This window comes from Typopeltis vanoorti, chromosome 20 (genome assembly GCF_054136105.1).
Source record: "Typopeltis vanoorti isolate ZY-2024b chromosome 20, IOZ_Tvanoo_1.0, whole genome shotgun sequence".
Classification (NCBI taxonomy): Eukaryota; Metazoa; Arthropoda; class Arachnida; order Uropygi; family Thelyphonidae; genus Typopeltis; species Typopeltis vanoorti.
In genome coordinates this window covers 9918984-9936775 of record NC_143568.1, presented here as the reverse complement: position 1 = coordinate 9936775, position 17792 = coordinate 9918984, and the positions used below count along the sequence as shown (strand labels likewise).

General features: G+C 35.0%; 1 protein-coding gene across 1 annotated transcript in view; it reads left to right on the top strand.

Annotated features, from left to right (window-relative positions):
• MED23 (mediator complex subunit 23) overlaps window positions 1-17792 on the top strand; it is a 435475-nt gene that overhangs the window by 302970 nt on the left and 114713 nt on the right. Inside the window, exon 24 of the mRNA XM_090410280.1 lies at window positions 8097-8156. Coding sequence (XP_090266406.1) covers window positions 8097-8156 — 60 coding nt within the window. The remainder of the gene's footprint in view (window positions 1-8096; window positions 8157-17792) is intronic.

Sequence of the window (17792 nt, the reverse complement as noted above, 5' to 3'; positions counted from 1 at the left end):
ATAATCACAAGAAAGCATTATATTAGCATATTAGACAAATTTAAAAATCTTAGACAAGAATATCATCATCATCATCAAATTCCTGCCATGTACCCACAAGGGGTGTACAGGATATGATAGTACTACATGAAAAAATTATATCATTACTAACTTCCTATTACAATTTTCCTCCAAATCAGTCTGTTACTTGTCAAGACTCCAATATTATCATTATCAGATCTTATATTTCTATCATTTAAGGCACTTTGTACCGTATCAATCCACCTATATCTTGGTCTTCCTCTGGGTCGTTTTGCTGCCAACCTGGCAGAGAACACTTGCTTTGCTAATCTTTCCTCGCCCATTCTATTTAGGTGACCATACCACCTGAGATTAGCTCTGCTGGCACATTCCTGGATGCTGACAATGTCAAGTTCTTTCCTAATATCCTCTTTTTTAATATGATATTGCCATTGATACCATCTGTTCACGCCTATAATCTTTCTCAGGACTCTCATATCTGCGGTCTCTAGTCTTTGGTCAAGTGTTTTACTTCTGACCCAGCTCTCAGATCCATAAGTTAAAACTGGTTTGAACACTATCGTTTATACAGCTAATTTAGTGTTCCAACTAATTTCTCTCTTATTCCATATGAATTTATTCAATTGACTTCCCACCATACCAGCTTTGCTAATTCTGTTGTCTATTTCTATATTTAATTTATCATCTACACTAAAAATCGTTCCTAAGTAGCTGAAATGTTTTACTTGTTCCACAGGTTCTCCATTCACAACACAGTTGACATTTTCAATGATTCTGCCTATTTTCATTGTCTTTGTCTTTTTATTGCTGACCTTCATACCATATCTATTACAACAGCTATTCAATTTAGTCAGAGAATCTTGCAGACTTGTAGCAGATTTATTTAGAAGTATAACATCATCCGCATAAAGCAAAGAGCTGACATTAACATCTCCAATTTTGATATCATGTTTAATACCACTTTCCTTCATAATGTGATCCATATAGATAATGAATAACAGAGGGGATAATGTACATCCTTGTCTCACACCAGATTTAACATTAAACCATCTTCCTGTACTTCCTTCAATTCTAACTGCTGACTTACAACTCAAATAAAGACTGAGTATTGCTTGATATCATGCCCCATTGACACCATATAACTGTAGCGTATTGAATAGCTTTTCTCTTGGCACCTTATCATATGCCTTTTCCAAATCGACAAAACTTATATACAGATCTTTGTTATATTCCCATGCTTTCTCGACTATTTGTCGTAAAGTGAATATGTTATCCTGACAGCCTCTGTTTGGCCTGAATCCAGCTTGTTCTTCACCAAGCTTTTCTTCCACAATTCTTCTCAACCGTTTCTCAAGTATACTTGCATAGATCTTGCCAGGAACACTCAGTAGGGAGATACCTCTGTAATTCTCACATTCAGTTTTATTTCCCTTTTTATATATGGGTACTATGAGAGCTCTACTCTAATCCTCGGGAATTCATCCCTCTGTCCAGGCTTTCTGAACTATGCAGTGCAGCCACTGTAAGACTCTTATACCACCATACTTCAGCATTTCTGGTCGAATATGATCTACTCCAGCTGCCTTTCCACATTTCAAGCCTTTGATGGCTTTTTCTACTTCAAGTAAGGATATGTATTCCTGCCTGCATGCCTGGTCAGTGTTTTTTACCACTGTGCTCTCATCACTGCTTGTTTCATTTAGCAGTTTTTCAAAGTAATTATTCCATACTTCAAGGATATCTTTTTCTCCAGTTTTTGTGTCACCTTTATCATCTCTAACTCCTTTTACAGCACTCTTTCCTCCATTCCTAAGCTTTTTCAACGACCTCCAGAATATTTTGCCACCTTCTGGATATTTATTTTCTATATTCTTGCCAAAGTCCTCCCATGACTTTTGTTTAGCTAGTTTTACACAGTTTTTAGCATTCTTGCATTTTTCTCTATATTATCTAAGAGCACAAGCTGACTTATTTGACAGGAACTTTTGATATGCTTTCTTCTTTTCCTTCACTGCCTCTTTAACTTCCTGTGTCCACCAGGGAGTTCTGAATTTTTTATCCTTGCAGACAACCTCACCACATGCCTCTCTGGCAGAATCAATCAATGTTTTCTTTAGAGTTTGCCACTGAATCTCCAAGGTTTGATTCCTGTTCTCAAACTCTTTCATTTTTTCTTCAATAATCTTTCTGTATTTTAGTCTACAGTTCACATCTGAGAGCTGCTCAACTTTTATTCGCTTTAAAACTTTCTTACATGTTATTCTTTTCAGTATGAAATTCAGTTTTATCCTGCTCAAGACTAAATAGTGATCACTTCCAATTTCAAATCCTCTGTACACTCTGGTGTCCTGCACCAGGGAGAAAACATCACTATCAACAATAACATAGTCAATGAGACTTTTCTTATTCCTAGCCTCTTCTCTCCATGTGAATTTGTGTACATTTTTATGTTGGAACATGGTGTTAGTAATAACCAGTCCATGTTCTGAGCAGAAATCCAAGAGGTATTTGCCATTATTATTAGCTTTGCTCTTTTCTCCAAATTTTTCCAACATATTTTTGTATGTCTGACAATCATTTCCTACTCTGCTATTTAGCTCCCCAACAAGGACCAACTTTTCCTTTTTCATTGTGTCAGTTGCTTTTTCTAAAGCCTCAAAAAATTCCTCCACTTCTACCTTAGTAGAACCTTCTCTGGGACCATAGGCACAAATAAGTCTCATTGTCCAGTTCCCCATTCTCATATTTGCCCACATTACTCTACTTGAGACGACTGCCATTCAAGAAGATTAGCCTCGTATTTTGTGTTGAATACTATGGCTACTCCTTCTTGATTGTCATTGCCTGAATATAACATTTTGTATTTATTGCTCAGAAAGATCTCACCAGTTTTGGTCTTTTTTGTTTCAGTCACCCCTATTATGTCGATCTGGTACTTATCTAATTCCTCAGCTAGCTTCATTTCTTTGCCATTCAGGCTTCTTACATTGATAGTACCAATCTTTAACTCTGGTGATGTTGAGTTGGGGTTTGTTTTCAGATTTGTCAGATTTCAGACAAGAATATTTGGTAAGAATTAATTTAGTGTGACTGGTATTCCTTGTACATCAGCTTTATTAGAAATAGTTAACAAATGGTTTTGATCACAGATGCAGTAGCTTTCTCTGAAACGTTATTACTTCAATATGTATATTTGCTATTAAATGTATGTCATCAGAAGCATTTTGTCCTCACCTCAAGTGTTCTCATGTTGTTAGTGCATATGCTTTACTTCCTTGCATTGGAGTTTATACTAATACTGTAATTGTTTTATCTCCAAGGATTTCCCTGGTCGTATATAAAGATAGCAAGAGGAGAATTGTGTGATATTATAATGCTGCAACATAACACATTTTTCTAAATAGTTTTGTGCTGTTTCCTAATGGTACACTTTTATCTTCTGTTTCTTCACTCATCTGCCACACTCTCCTCTTTTTGGCTCAGTGGTGGATTAGTGTTAGTAACTCCTGTGTTTCCTTTCAGCAAATCTTTTTCTTGAAAGCCTTCAAATTTCTCTGTGCCATCTTCTGTATCAAATATTATCCATGCCAACTAAATTCTATTCCAAGCAAGTAAACTGGTTAGCATTTATTGCTATCATTATGATATATTTGGCAAGACCTTCTTGGAGTTTCTCTTTAAAATAAGTAAGATTTCTTAAATACTCTGTTCCTCTCTGTAATGATATTTTAAGTAATGTAATGATAATTTTACCAGTGATGCTTGATGGCAGACATGCAACATGAATAGTGCAGAGAACATAAGTATGTTTTTCTTTCCCTGGCTGTATAATCTGCATCAAGCTAATGAATCCACTGCTTACTGTGTTCTTTTTCAGAGAGAGAGAGAGGGAGGGTGGGGGGAGAACAAGCATCACTGGAAATAGCAGGATTCATTCCTTTGTTTAATGATTTCTATTAAGTCTACTTGCAGCTTCAAAATCAGAAGTCCTCTTGCTTCTACCCTAATCATAATTAAGAACAAACAGTTCAATCTGTTATTAGAAATGTGAATTTCAAGTTACTTTTGATTGGTGACAAGGAAAGTAGGTGGTTTTATGTGTGGAGAACACTGATAGAATCTAAAGTACTGAAATGAAAATTTTCAGATGGTGTTAGCAGATTTCTAAGCATCCACAGAACTGTATTAATGCTGCAATTAGCATATTATATCATTTGAAACATTTTTAGAGAAAGAAAGGAGAAATGAATACACTTAGTGCTGTATACACACACATGCACACAATTTATTTTATTTTTTTAATGTGTGTGTGTGTGTTGACCCCACACATGAAAGGTCACAAGACCTATAACACACAGTGCCATGTGTAAGTGATTAAAGAGAAAAAATATAGACTGTTGATATGTTTCTTAAAGAGTGGGAGGTTGTATTTGTTAAGAAAAACAGTATGGGGGGGATTGTTCCAAAGAATAGAGGTAGATGGAATGAAGGAAACTGATGAGAAGTTAGTTTGGTGTGTTTGAAGCCGGACATGTATAGGTGTTGTCCAGTGGCTGCTCTATTTCTTCTGTGGTTAGAAGAAAGTGAATGAATGGTAGCAGCCAATCCAGAGGAACAATGCCCATGAAAGTACCTATAGAAAAGGCATAATGCTGAAACAGATGATAAAGTGAAGGAAGGGTCATCTATTAAGTGGATTGTCCCCTTATGAATATCATCAAGAATTCTTAGAGAGGTCATGGATGTCTCACCTCAATGTGGGAACGGTACTCTAAACTTGGATGGTTCTGAAACTTATAGAGTGTTAGGAGTTGAGAGGAGAAGTAATGTTTATAACAGATAAGAACACCATGCTTTTCAGAGGCTGATGAGGCTATGTTAGTTCATATGTTTATACCAGGATAAACTGGATATGCAGTCAACCCATGAAGAAAGAATTGATCTTGAAAGAAAACTGGGACTTATCAAAAATGAGAGGGGATGAGGTAGGATTTTTCTTGTGGTTAATAAGACAGGCTCGAGTTTTTTTTGGCTTTGAAATTTACTAAGTTTCTTCACTGCATTTCAGGATGTTGAAGAGATCAGTGTTCAAGTCACTGGTTATGGAAGATCTTGAGGCATGTAACATAAGAAATCTGCAGAGTTTATCGAATGATGAAGAGTGCTGTTGGCAAAGCTATGAATAGGATTTGAAGAAAAGGAGATCAGTGATGTAAAGGAGGAAGAGCATGGGTGAGAGCACAGAACCCTTAGACATTCCAGTGTTGATGGGAAAATTGGATGAGAGAAAGCCATCTACCATGATACACATTAACAGCCAGTGAATAATCTGGCAATCCTATCAGAGATATCCTAACTGCAGTTAAAACTCTAGCATTTTTATGATTGACTTTCATGTGTAGGGTGGTTGATTCAGAAATCAAAGAGATGGGAGGGGGGGGGTTATACAGCTGGAGTGAGGAGCTTGTGACCATAACTCACATACAGCGAGCACCCAAACTCCAGTCCAAGTGTGGCCTCAGACAGTGTCCCTTGCATACCATTGACCCAGTCTCCATCTAGGCAAGGTTAGCAATAGCACGATTATTTGCCAACTGATCAGGAAGCATTCAACAGATGTGTTACCATCGGGTTCAATTCCATGCACTATCTGGTGGCCAGACTGCAGAAAACTGTTTTACTGCTGTACCCTGAAATGGAGCAGAGACTGGCTCCCTAATTGAAAATTATCATTTTCAATTAGGGAGCCAGTTATTAGGGATAATAACTGGGAGCCATTCAGGTGATGGTCCAGTGAGGCCATCACCTAAACTTCACATGAGAAGACAGGAGGGACTGAAACTGGGGTCCCTAATCTAGGGATGAAATATAGCAGAAACCACTTCAGACCTCCTTAAAAGAAGGATGGTGGTGTTTCACCAGGTGATGAAAAAGATCTACCACCTAGAGGTCTAGTTGGCATTTCCTCACATCTAGGGAAGATATGCATTTAAGGCAGCAATACTTGCCCCACCATAGTCCCGTTTGTGGGGAAAAGGCCATTACCATGAGAAGGTGGTGATGACTTGACTGGGAGAGGCTTTATATTGTGCAATCACTAGCCCATAATGGCCCAAAAAATCTACAATGAATAAAATGCTTTTAGATTTTCAGTGTTGTAAAACAGACAACTCTCTTTAAATCATCTTAATGTTAGAATTGTAATAATAATAATAAAAAATTCTTAAATGGAATAATTTTAATGTACAAATGGTTCAGATATATTTTATTTATTCATTTATAATATATTTTATTAATATACTATTGCATTATTAAAGCTTGCTAATGGAAATGTTTCATTTCCAAGCACAGGAAGAGACTTCATTTTTACGAATGCTCAACACAGAGTTTTTTGGCAGTCATATGAAGTTTGTATTTTTGAGAGTCATTAGCATTGGCAAAGCACACAAAAACAGGTTAGTAGTAACTAACCTGTTCATCAGATAACTATAACTTAGCTAGAAACAAGTTTTAAAAGATTTCTGTTAAGTCTTCTTGCAACTTAAAAATCAAAGACTTTTTGCTTCTCCTTGCCAATCATGATTTTCTGATCCATGACACAGCTGATCCTGCAAACCATCTTTTTTTCAACTTTCTTGGAACAGAGTGTGCACAGTATTCAAAAAACATTATTTCTGGAGAGAGAATATATAATGAGGATGCCTGTTAACTGAGTCAAAAGGATATCAAGTATGTGTGTGTATGTAAGCATAAATAATAGAAAAACGAAATGTAAGGGAAGAAAAAAAAGAGAATCCTTACTTTTTTGTTTAAAATGTGAAATTCTGAATATGAATATTGCATAGAGTCAAACATTATAGAAGGCAAAACACAAATGTACATATTGGTTAGAAATTGAATTGCATGAAAAATGTTCAGAGACGTGGTGACTGTTAAGAATGAATAATAAATATATGCATATTGAATACTTGAAAAATACATGGCCTGAACAAATTAATCATAATGATGAATTTGCACAACTTTATGCCTATAGTAGAAATGGATGTTTCTACTAAGAAACAGGATATTTCTTTTATTTTTTTGTAATGCACAAATGGTGAAAATCAGCAATATCTATCTACACACACACACACACACACACACACACACACACCATAATTTGTGGCTTACTGCATTCTTTTAGAAAGGAAAAACAAACAGCCAGATTTTTAACATATGGCAAGTAAAGTACACGTATGCACTATGATATCACATAATAACATGGCACACAAATATCAAAAATCTACAGTACTTATAAATGCTTGTAATCTTTACGTTTGGTTTAGAAAGTCACAATAAACATCAGTATTTGATAACCAGTGAACAGCAGAGAAGAGAATGTGATTTGTAAAATGGTAAATTAATGAAATGATAAACATGGATATCACATAGCAGAGTGGTCACAAACCAGAGTTACCACTATATAGCTATGACATGTACGATTACCATGGATTATCAGCTTTACAAAAATTAATTTGTAATTTTTTGTATGTGTGTGTTTGTTATTAACTGCCATATATTAATAACTTCAGCCTTATATCCATTAGGATGCCTTTCTGAAGAAAAGTGAAAAAACATACTGTAAAGTAAGAAAAAAAAAAGAAAACCATTTATGTGGAATGTGAAATTCTGAATATGAATATGGCATATATTTACATTTTTCACTTGGTTCTCCACTATAGTGGTGCAGAATAGAATGACCTATGTGACTTTTATTCCATCCCTTCTTGGTCTAATTACTGTTGATGGTCTCCTAATCCAGACACTTGCTGTGACTGAATAACAGAAATAATTATTCTAGGAATGAAGACTTTCATCCCTAGTTCTGTAAAAAAATCTCCAACCATTATTCAAGATTTGGTTCTCCAAAAGGTGGGAAGGCAGTCCCAGAAAAACTATAGCTTCACAACCAGTCAACTTTTTTTTTTCCAAAATTTTTTAACATTTGGTTCATGAATTACATTCAAATATATTCTAATACTATAGTTTTTATTTTTTTTTAAATTAATTAATTAATTTGTTTGTTTTTATTTTAGAATTCTCCAGAACATTGGAAACAAACAAATTGGCATGAAAAACATTTAGCATTTCACCGGGTGAGTTTCATAATTATATCTCTAAAACTTTGATTGATTATTACATAATAAATACAGGAATACCTTGCATAGCGCGGTTAATTCGTTCCAAGAAGCGTCTGTGCTATGCAAAACTACGTTGTTCGAGGTCTATTTATAAAGGTTTTCAATTTAATTTGTTTATTACAAAAATTTAGGATAATAAAAATGTTTAAAAATGAAAAAAAAATATTTTTATTAACTACATTAACAAATAAAATTCTTTTAAACTGATATAAAAGTTGTAGAAAACAAAACAAATATTGCTTCAATTTTAGCATACAGTAATTTACTTTTTACTAAAGTAGTCTTTTAGTGTTTGTTGAACCATCCTTGTCTTCTTTTTCTCTTCAAGTACTAGATCTCTGTAGCATTTGATGGCATTACTGAGACTTTGTCTCACTTTGATGCTTCTTTCCAAATTCGGGTCGGCATTTATGAGAAAGTCGGAAGCTTCGTTGATTTTTCTCACAAAAGTTGAAAGGTCAACAAAGGAAAATTCTTCGACCATGACATCAATGGGGTCATCTTCGTCTTCTTCTGCTTCATAGGCTCGTTGTTGTTCCAACTCCAAAAGGGTTTCATCATCCAGATCATTTGAATGAGAATCAATACATTCGTTCACATTGTTACAATCTGAACTTGTAAACCCAAGATCTTTGCCCATCTGCACAATTTCTGTTGAGATTTCCTCTTTCTGTGTTGCAAAGGCAACAAAGTCCTTTGAACATTGCGGCAAGATATTATGCCATACGGCTCTCATGTTGCTTTGAGTCACCTCTTGCCAAGATTCATAAATATTTTGAATGGCATCTTTTATGTTAAATTTCTTCCAAAATTCGCTCAAAGTCCTTCTGCTGCAGCTTTAATAGCTTGAGCAAAAGTTTTTCTTAAATAGTAAGCCTTGAAAGTGGAGATAATGCCTTGATCTATCGGCTGCAGAATTGATGTTGTGTTTGGAGGGAAAAAATGAATCTTGACATTTTCATCTAAGTCAGTCAATAGAGTTGGATGGCCTGGCACATTGTCTAATAAAAGCAAAATTTTGAAAGGAATATCATTCTTTTTACAATAGCTTTTAACTTCAGGGCAAAAACAAGTTTTAAACCAGTCTTCGAAAATTGAACGAGTCACCCACACTTTTTTATTCGAATGCCAATGAACAGGTAAATCGTTCTTTGTAAAGCCCTTAAGAGCTCTTGGGTTTTCCGCTCTGTACACCAACAGTGGCTTCAATTTTAGAAGTGTCAATCGGTCTTTTGACACTTTATACCCAGCTTGTGTTTTTTCCTTCTCTGCTAGTGTTAAACTGTGAATGAAATTGTTTTGTATATTTTTGTTTTTTTTTTCATTCACATTTAACATAATATTCCATATACCAAGCAAGACTTCTGTAAATATTATTTAATGTAAATCATTTATTTAGAATTTAATACTCATATAACTACCTTTAATTTTATGTAATATTTAATTATTTAATCAAGATATATGTATTAATAATGAAAAGACTGTATTAAATATTATTAAGCTATTTTAATTATTACTATGTTAATATTATAAGAACTTGTATTTGATAATTTAACTGCACATTATTTGAAATGTAAATATTCTCTATTTATTCCTGTTTGTAAAGTTTAACGTTATGTAATAGCTCAATTTTATTATATTTTGTTTTGTTGTCATGGAAACGTATGTAAGTGAACGAGCACGTTTTTGGAACAGAACGTGGGGAGAAAGCTGAAAGTTTACTAAAAAGGAATTAGTTAAAGAGATCACGAGAAGAATTTAGGCGGGAAAAACGGATATAAAAAGCGAGGAATGCTGGGAAAGGGGGGGGGGAGCATTAGAGATTTATTAGAGAGGGATTGGCATTAGGTTGGAATCGGAGCATTCGGCATTCGAAAATCACAGTGCGATAATGGCAAGTCGGCAAGTCACTCAAGCAGCTAAATAAAGTCTACTAGTCGAGAAGCGGTTAGCTTATAAGTTTCGGAATAACAAATAAAGCTACGGAAGATAGCTAAGTGATTACGAATAGACTAGCAATTACTTGAGTTGAGATTTAATTTCAGGGCTGACCTGTCAAGGGCACACAGAATCTTGAAATAAAGCACGGAGTTACTAGAATAGTAGAGGCTGTAAAAATTGAAGTTTACCGTTAGCTGTGCTTAGAATTATAGTGCCTAAAGAATTAATCGAATGGCGGAGGAATGAACAACTGTGCATATAAAACCTAAAGTTAAGGAATTATTGTGTATTGCCTTATTTCATGAGTGATCAGTAGTACTTTATGCAACAACGTTTGTTTATGTGTATTGTGACGGATGATTAATTCAGTTATTTCTTAGAAGAATTTATTTAATGAGTGCCGTTTACTGTTTAAAGTGTTTACAGTTGTAAAAAGTGTAAATGTATAAGTAGATGAAGATAGAAGATCATCGGTAAAATTATTCCAACCATTAATACGCATGAATTAATATTCCTATAAAGAGAAGTGTGGGAGTTTCATCCTAGAATTTCCCTGTACTAACAGTAACTATTTCAGAAATTAGCTGAAGTGTAAATTTAAAGGTGTTTGCTTATAAAGTGGTGTTACTGCGATTTTATTGTATTTAGAACTTAAAGAACTGTGAGAAGACTGTATTACAGATAACAGAATTACCATTGTCTGAGTTTGCATGACTTTATTATCAGAAAGGCTGAAGTGTTCATAATAACTTATTTAGTATTTTGATCTTAAGTGTATAATTTGTGATTTTAAAATTAAATGCTTGTTTTTGTTTATCTCAAGTTGTATTTTGCCTATTTTGCCTGAATCTCTTTTACTGCACCATTCATAAAATATTCGAACCAATGCGGGTAAATTAAGTAAGTCAAATATACTTGGCCAGTATATATTTTAAGGAGAGATAGTTGAAGGTTGATTTTTCTTCAATTCTTGAACTAATTCAGATATAGAGTGGCACAGTCTATAAATATAAATTTTCTCTTTATTTGTATTAGAAATCAACTTACAACTTATCAGTTGTTTAAGAACATCATAGTGATTAACATGTCGGATCCAAGGTAAAGATTTAGAAGAAGTAGGATCCAACAAAATGGTGCAGCAGTCAACAGGATTTGAATTCACTAATAAAGATTGTAATATTAAGTATTAGATTTTGTAATAGTAAGGAGAATTTAAAGATAAATTAAGTGAATTGGTTGTAAACTAGAATCAGGCAAACAGAGAAATTATTTTAGGATTCTATTTTTTTTTAAAGTTATTATTAATAGATTAATATAGCAGTTTCATCAAGTTCTAAAATGGAAGATAGTGAATTTTTTCGTACAGTAAACCCACAAGTTTTTCCTCGGTTTTCAGGTGAAGAATCAAATGATGTACTGTCTTTTTTTTTACTTATGTTGAAAAACTTAGAGAAATAGCAAATTGGACGGATTTTCAACTGTTAATTTTACTCAGAAGTAAATTAATAGGCAAGGCTAGAACATATTTTAATTCATCCCCTATTCTTAAGGAAACATTAGAATACAAGAAATTTAAGGATGAACTAATCTCTAGATTTTTCCATACTAAGTGCTACCTTCGAACCCTTATAGAGCTCCACGAATGCATGCAAGATGATAAAGAAGATGTGACTAATTATTTTAACAGATTGGTGAACATTGCTAAATCTATGAAGGTGTCCCCTACAGAAAAACCTCACTTAGATTGGATTGTATTTCAACAATTTCAACTGGATTGCATAAAAATTTAAGAGAGGTCATTTACAAAAAAAAGGCTGTCAGTTTAGAAGCATGTTATAGTCTGGCCAAAGAAAGAGAGAAAATATTGGAGGAAATGCAACAAATATACTCCATGAGACAATCACTGCAGGACTGTAATGGTCAACTTACACCTTTACCAATTCTTGAATACTTTCCAAACTGTGAAAAAAGGAAAGAGATTAAGAATGAGGAAGTCAATGTAGATAACTGTACCACCTTGAGTAACAAACCAGGTTCACTAGACAACAATTCCCATAGAATGCAAAGTGTGACAATGGCCAAAGAGAATGGTAAGTTACCTTTAACTCTTGTGCAAGGTCTGATTGGAAGGATTCCATGCAATATTCTTTTAGATACTGGAGCCCATATATCAGCCCATATATACCTAGCATCACCCTAATTCAGAAACCACTAAAAATCACGGGAATTGCTAAAATTGAACTGATTGCCACAAGAAAAATAAATGCTGAAATTTCCATACCTTGTTTTCCAGTAGAGTTCTCACATGAACTCATTATCCTTCCAGAAGTTGCTGACACGAATGACCAGATCATACTAGGACTTGATTTCCTAGAGAAAAATAAATTCATGTGTGACTTTGCCTCTGAACCCATTTACTTGTGTGGCGTGAGTTATCAATCAATGTACAATGAAGACAATAAAAGGGAACTATGTAACAAGATGGAGATTGAAACCTTAAACCTTGAAGACGGATTAAGTGATAAGAAAAGAAAATTGTTGCACGAAGCTATTAATTTAGCAGAATCAAAAACTGATAGAGCAGAAATAAGGAAATTCATTCTATCAATTTTCCAAAAATATCCCCAAACATTCACTGAAGATATTAGCTCATTGACCTGCACAAACAAAGTAGAGCATTCCATTGAAATCACTTCAGAAACGCCTATCTACACTAAGCAGTACAAAACTCCCCTTAAATATCTAGATAGACTTCAGATCCTTCTGAATGATTATGAAAGAGCTGGGATCATAGAAGTCTAATTCCAGATGGAATAGCCCTTTTTTGTTGGTAGAAAAACCTGATGGAAGTCTCAGATTTATATTAGATCTGCATGAGATTAATAAGGTCACTAAGCCCATTGATTTTCCTCTATGTAACATAGAAGAGCTCCTGACTAGTCTAGAGGGAGCAAAATACTTTTCAAAATTGGACTTGAACTCTGGCTATTTCCAGATACCTCTTAGAAATGAGGACAGATAGTTTTTTGCCTTTACCACTTGATGGCAAAAATACCAACTCTGTCGGCTTCCTCAAGGGGCCAGAAATTCAGCTATGAGTTTTCAGTGTCTGATGAACACTGTACTCGATAATGTTGTATAAAGCCGGCCTGGCTGGCCGAGTGGTTAGCATATCTGCTTCCCAGCCAACAGGCTGTGGGTTCGAATCCCACATAGGCATGGATGTTTGTTATGTCCTCTCCCAATATGGACTGGGTCACCATGGGAGCAGTAGACCCAAAACCTCCCACAATGGGAGAGGCCTTCACCCTGTAGTGGGTAGAAAAATAGGCTGAAAAATAAATAAATAAAAATATAATAATAAATGTTGTATAAAGTCCATTCGGTTAGCCAAGTGGTTAACCACCCTGCAACCATATGCTTGGGAAAGGAATGTCCTGCGTTCAATTCTCGTTGCTGACGTGAGAAGCTTAAGGATCTTTCTCAGACATAGCCAAGTTAGACGGTCTTGGGCATGGACTGCAGGGTTTTTCCTCCCACAAAGCAGGCAAACTGGTCTTAAGAACACAACGCTTCACAGACAGTTACACATGGTTGAGCATGGGGGGAGGGGGTAATGACCCCACCTCATAGTGAGTTACGAAACCCAAAAATGGGAGGCCATGGCCCTACATGGGGCTGTAGTGCCAAATAATAATAATAAGAAGTAGCATGTGCAAAATGTAATATACAAAATGTTGTATATTACAGTTGTGTAGGTGTTGATCTTAGGATGACAGTAACATGTTGTTTGCTCTGAAAATGCTGGTTTGAAATCCAGTAAAATATAAGCCAGTTAATAAACATCTTTTTATAATTTAGTTTGTTTGGTGTTGTAATACCTTTAAAATAAGTTATGAATAATGTCCAACACCTAATCTTATCAAGTAACATAACACTGGACATATTTTGTGATGAAACACTGATATATTATTATATTAGATCAGCCAATGGCATTAAACCAATACAGACAAGGATTAAAATTGCATAATTCAGAAGGTATGTCAGAAGGTTTAATTGCAGTTGATTGATTTAGAGCTTTCATAGTACTCATCTTTGAAAAGGAAATAAAATTCAATGTGAGAATTGCAGAGCAATTTTCCTACTGAGTTTCAGGAAAGATTTGTGCAAGCATACTTGAGAAGAGGCTAGGAAAAAGTGTAAGAGAAACTTGGAAAGAATAAGGTGGGTTCAGACCAAATAGCAATTTTCAAGATCACATTTTCACTTTAAGACAAATAGTTAAATCATGGGAATATAACAGCAATCTGTATGGAAGTTCTATAGATGTGGGTAAGGCATCTGACAAGGTGTCAAGAGAAAAGTGGTTTTCAAAATATTAAAATTAAGTGGGGGCACTTAAGGTTAAAGCTATATAACTGAGAGGAGACTTCCACATAGCCTTCAAAGGAATGCGGAGCACCGACCAGGGCTTCTGACCTAATGTCCAATCCTCACCTTCTCATGGTGCACCCTGTTAGGTATCTACCTGGATACTGAGCGGACAAGGATGGGCTGGCAATTTGGGATTTAGCCGACCAAATTGTATTCTTATTGGCTTAAACAAAAATTTCAAATGATGGTGAAGTTAGTAATGGTGTGAATTTTTCATGTAGTACTATCATATCCTGTACACCCCTTGAGGGTATATATCAGGAATTTGATGATGCTAATAAAATGAAGTGGTGTAAGTGGGACATTATATTAAGCCACACATTGCACTAGAATGCATTTGGTGTTTGGAGTCTGGAGAAAGTGTTGTTGAACGAAGTGAGACTGGGGGTGAAAAATCAGAACTAGAGCTATTTGGTGGGAACATGTTGAGTGAATCTACAGATACTAATCAGTCGATTGTGTGAGAATTTGCAAAAAATAAAGTTGTTACCACTAGTAACATACCAGAATGGGATAGTTATCCCCTGTAGTCCTACACTATTCTTACATTACTGCATTTTATGTACACTAATTCTAGGAGCATTCAGAACAAGGGAGGAGAAATTTTTAATATCAGTTAGCTCTTCATTAGAAATTATGGGCATTAGTGAGACATGATTCACAAAAGATGATATAGTTAGTCAGATAGGATGTGAAGAGTATAGTATTTTTAGGGAGGACAGAAAGAAAAGAATGGGAGACTACTGAAGATTGATAGTTGATAAACTGCAACCAAAGCGATTAGGAGTTTAATAGGAGGTTGTTGAAAATGGTACAGTCAAGCTATCTGATGTGTGATTAGTCAAGAGTTTTTCTGCTATAAACATTTGGTTTATAGCAAATAAACATATAAACATCTGCTATATACAGTTGGTTTCTGTTATAAACCAGGAGATGTAAAGGACGATGAGGATAGTATGTATCAGCAAATAAGCTCAGCGAATAGAAAGCCAGTGATTATTATGGATGACTTCAACTAATGAAACATGAATTTGAAGGAGGAAAGAAAGCATAGGAGGAAGGAAGTGATTTATTTAGTTACTAAGGACTAATTACCTGAAGCAACATATGATGGAATGTACCATGGATTTGAGAGTGCTAGATCAAGTAATTACATCAGAGGATGTGTCTGTAACCAAGATAATAACATTGCGATGAATTGGTGAGAGTGATCATGTTGTCTTGACCATCATTAAGCAGGAGCTACAAAAAAAAAATATTAAAGAAATTAGAGAGAGAAAAAAAGGTGAATGGCAGGCACACCTTAAAAAAGCATAGGCCAGAAAAGTGATCAGCATGGTAAGAAAGACAAAATCAGAGAGGAAATGAAAATGAAAGAAAAGCTATGCAGACCAAAGGCAATCCCAAAGAGTTCTTTTGGTATGTGGCAAGTAAAAGGTAGAATAATTATAAAAGAGTAATTTTTGTGAATGCTGATAATAGGGAGGTAACTGAAGCAGACAAAATAGCTGAATTACTATATGAACACTTTGCAAGGGTATGTCATCCAGGCTAAGATGTTACAGTAACAAGAGAGAAAAGTGCTAATATGGAAATAGGGATAGATGAAATGGAAGTACATGGGATATTACAAAACCTTGATGTGAATACAGCTATTGGATTAGATGGGACCAACTCGCATTTTAAGGAAGGTATTAGGGAATTTGCAGTGCCTTTGACCACATTGTTTAAGTCTCAGGATTAGAACTAGATGTTGGAAGTTTTCCCACTTGGTTATTCTTTTTCCAAGTGTAAGCAAACAAAGTTTGTGCCCTGAAGGTTACCCTTCAGAGTAATTGCAGGATGGGAAGGGTAATGACCCTTCCTATTCTGCATGTCTATAAGAATATGCACTTTGCATTATGTGAAACTAAGGCAAGTGATGTGAAGTCATTAGCTTCTATATATGAGTTTCCCAGTCCTCAAAAACACTTCAGGTGCAAACTTTGTTTGCTTACACTCGGATAAGGGATTAAACCAAAAATATAATTTCTTGGCATCTTTAATTTATAATTTAAGTCTCAGCTAAACTAAGTCTCTGAGTTTTGTGAAAGAGAGGAAAATAGTTCCATTGCATGAAGGAGGCTTCAAGACTTGGATAGCAAATCACCAATTGATCAACATCTAAGGAGTGGGGGAAACGTGGTTTTCTGAAGGGTAGGTCATACCTGAGTAACTCACCTTTTATAATACAGTGACAGCAGAGTTGGATAAAAGTAATGGGGTATGCATCGATACTTCTGGACTTTTCAAAGGCTTTTTGTAGGATACTGTGTGGAATTTTGATAAATAATTTGCAGCACATGAGGATGGATTTGAAGTTTGTGATGTGGATAAAGAGGGTTGTGATTAGTGGAATGCATCAGGGCTGTACTTGGGCTACTACTATTTAATGATATGGGAAATGATCTTAGATGAAATATTCAGTTCTTTGCCAATGATGCAATATTGGATAGAGCATTAGTCAATAAAGCTGTTAAATTTTTGCAAGATGATTTAAATGGACTGGTATGGGCAAAGGAGAATGGATGTCAGGATAATGTGGCAAAGTATAAGGTTATGCATTTTGAGGTGAAAAAATTACCGCCTGTGTGCCATATTGATGAAACTATACTCCACAAAATTAAGCCAGGGATTTGGGGGTGTTAGTTAATAAGGAGCTGAAGTTTAGAGGGCATATTGTAGAAGTGGCTAAAACAGCTTGTCAGATTTCTTTGTTGCTGAAGAACACTTTGACAATCGGAGATAAATCCAGTGGTGAGCTATAAGGGGCTCGCACGAGCCCTTTGTTAAATTTTTCTCAAATCTGCGAGCCCCTTGTTCTTGTTTACTTTTTTATTTTTTCAAAAAAAAAAAATTTTTTTTCAAACATATTAAGCCACAAACTCATACAGTAACCTAACAAAAATTAGTCTATTCAGCAGTGTATAGATTATTTGGAATTATTGTTTCAACTCCTCTATAGCAAATGCGCCGTTTGAAAATAAAATAAGCACATGCGTTATCTTTACCCTTCTCTCATCTGGTAGTCAATCGTATGGTAAAACCAGTAGCCCATCAAATGCTTTATAAAAGATTTCATTCTTATTATATTTTGATAGTTAAAAATGTTTTTCTTATGTAAGATAAATTAACACGGTTGATTGTGTGTGTGCAAATATTTCATGTTTAGATCAT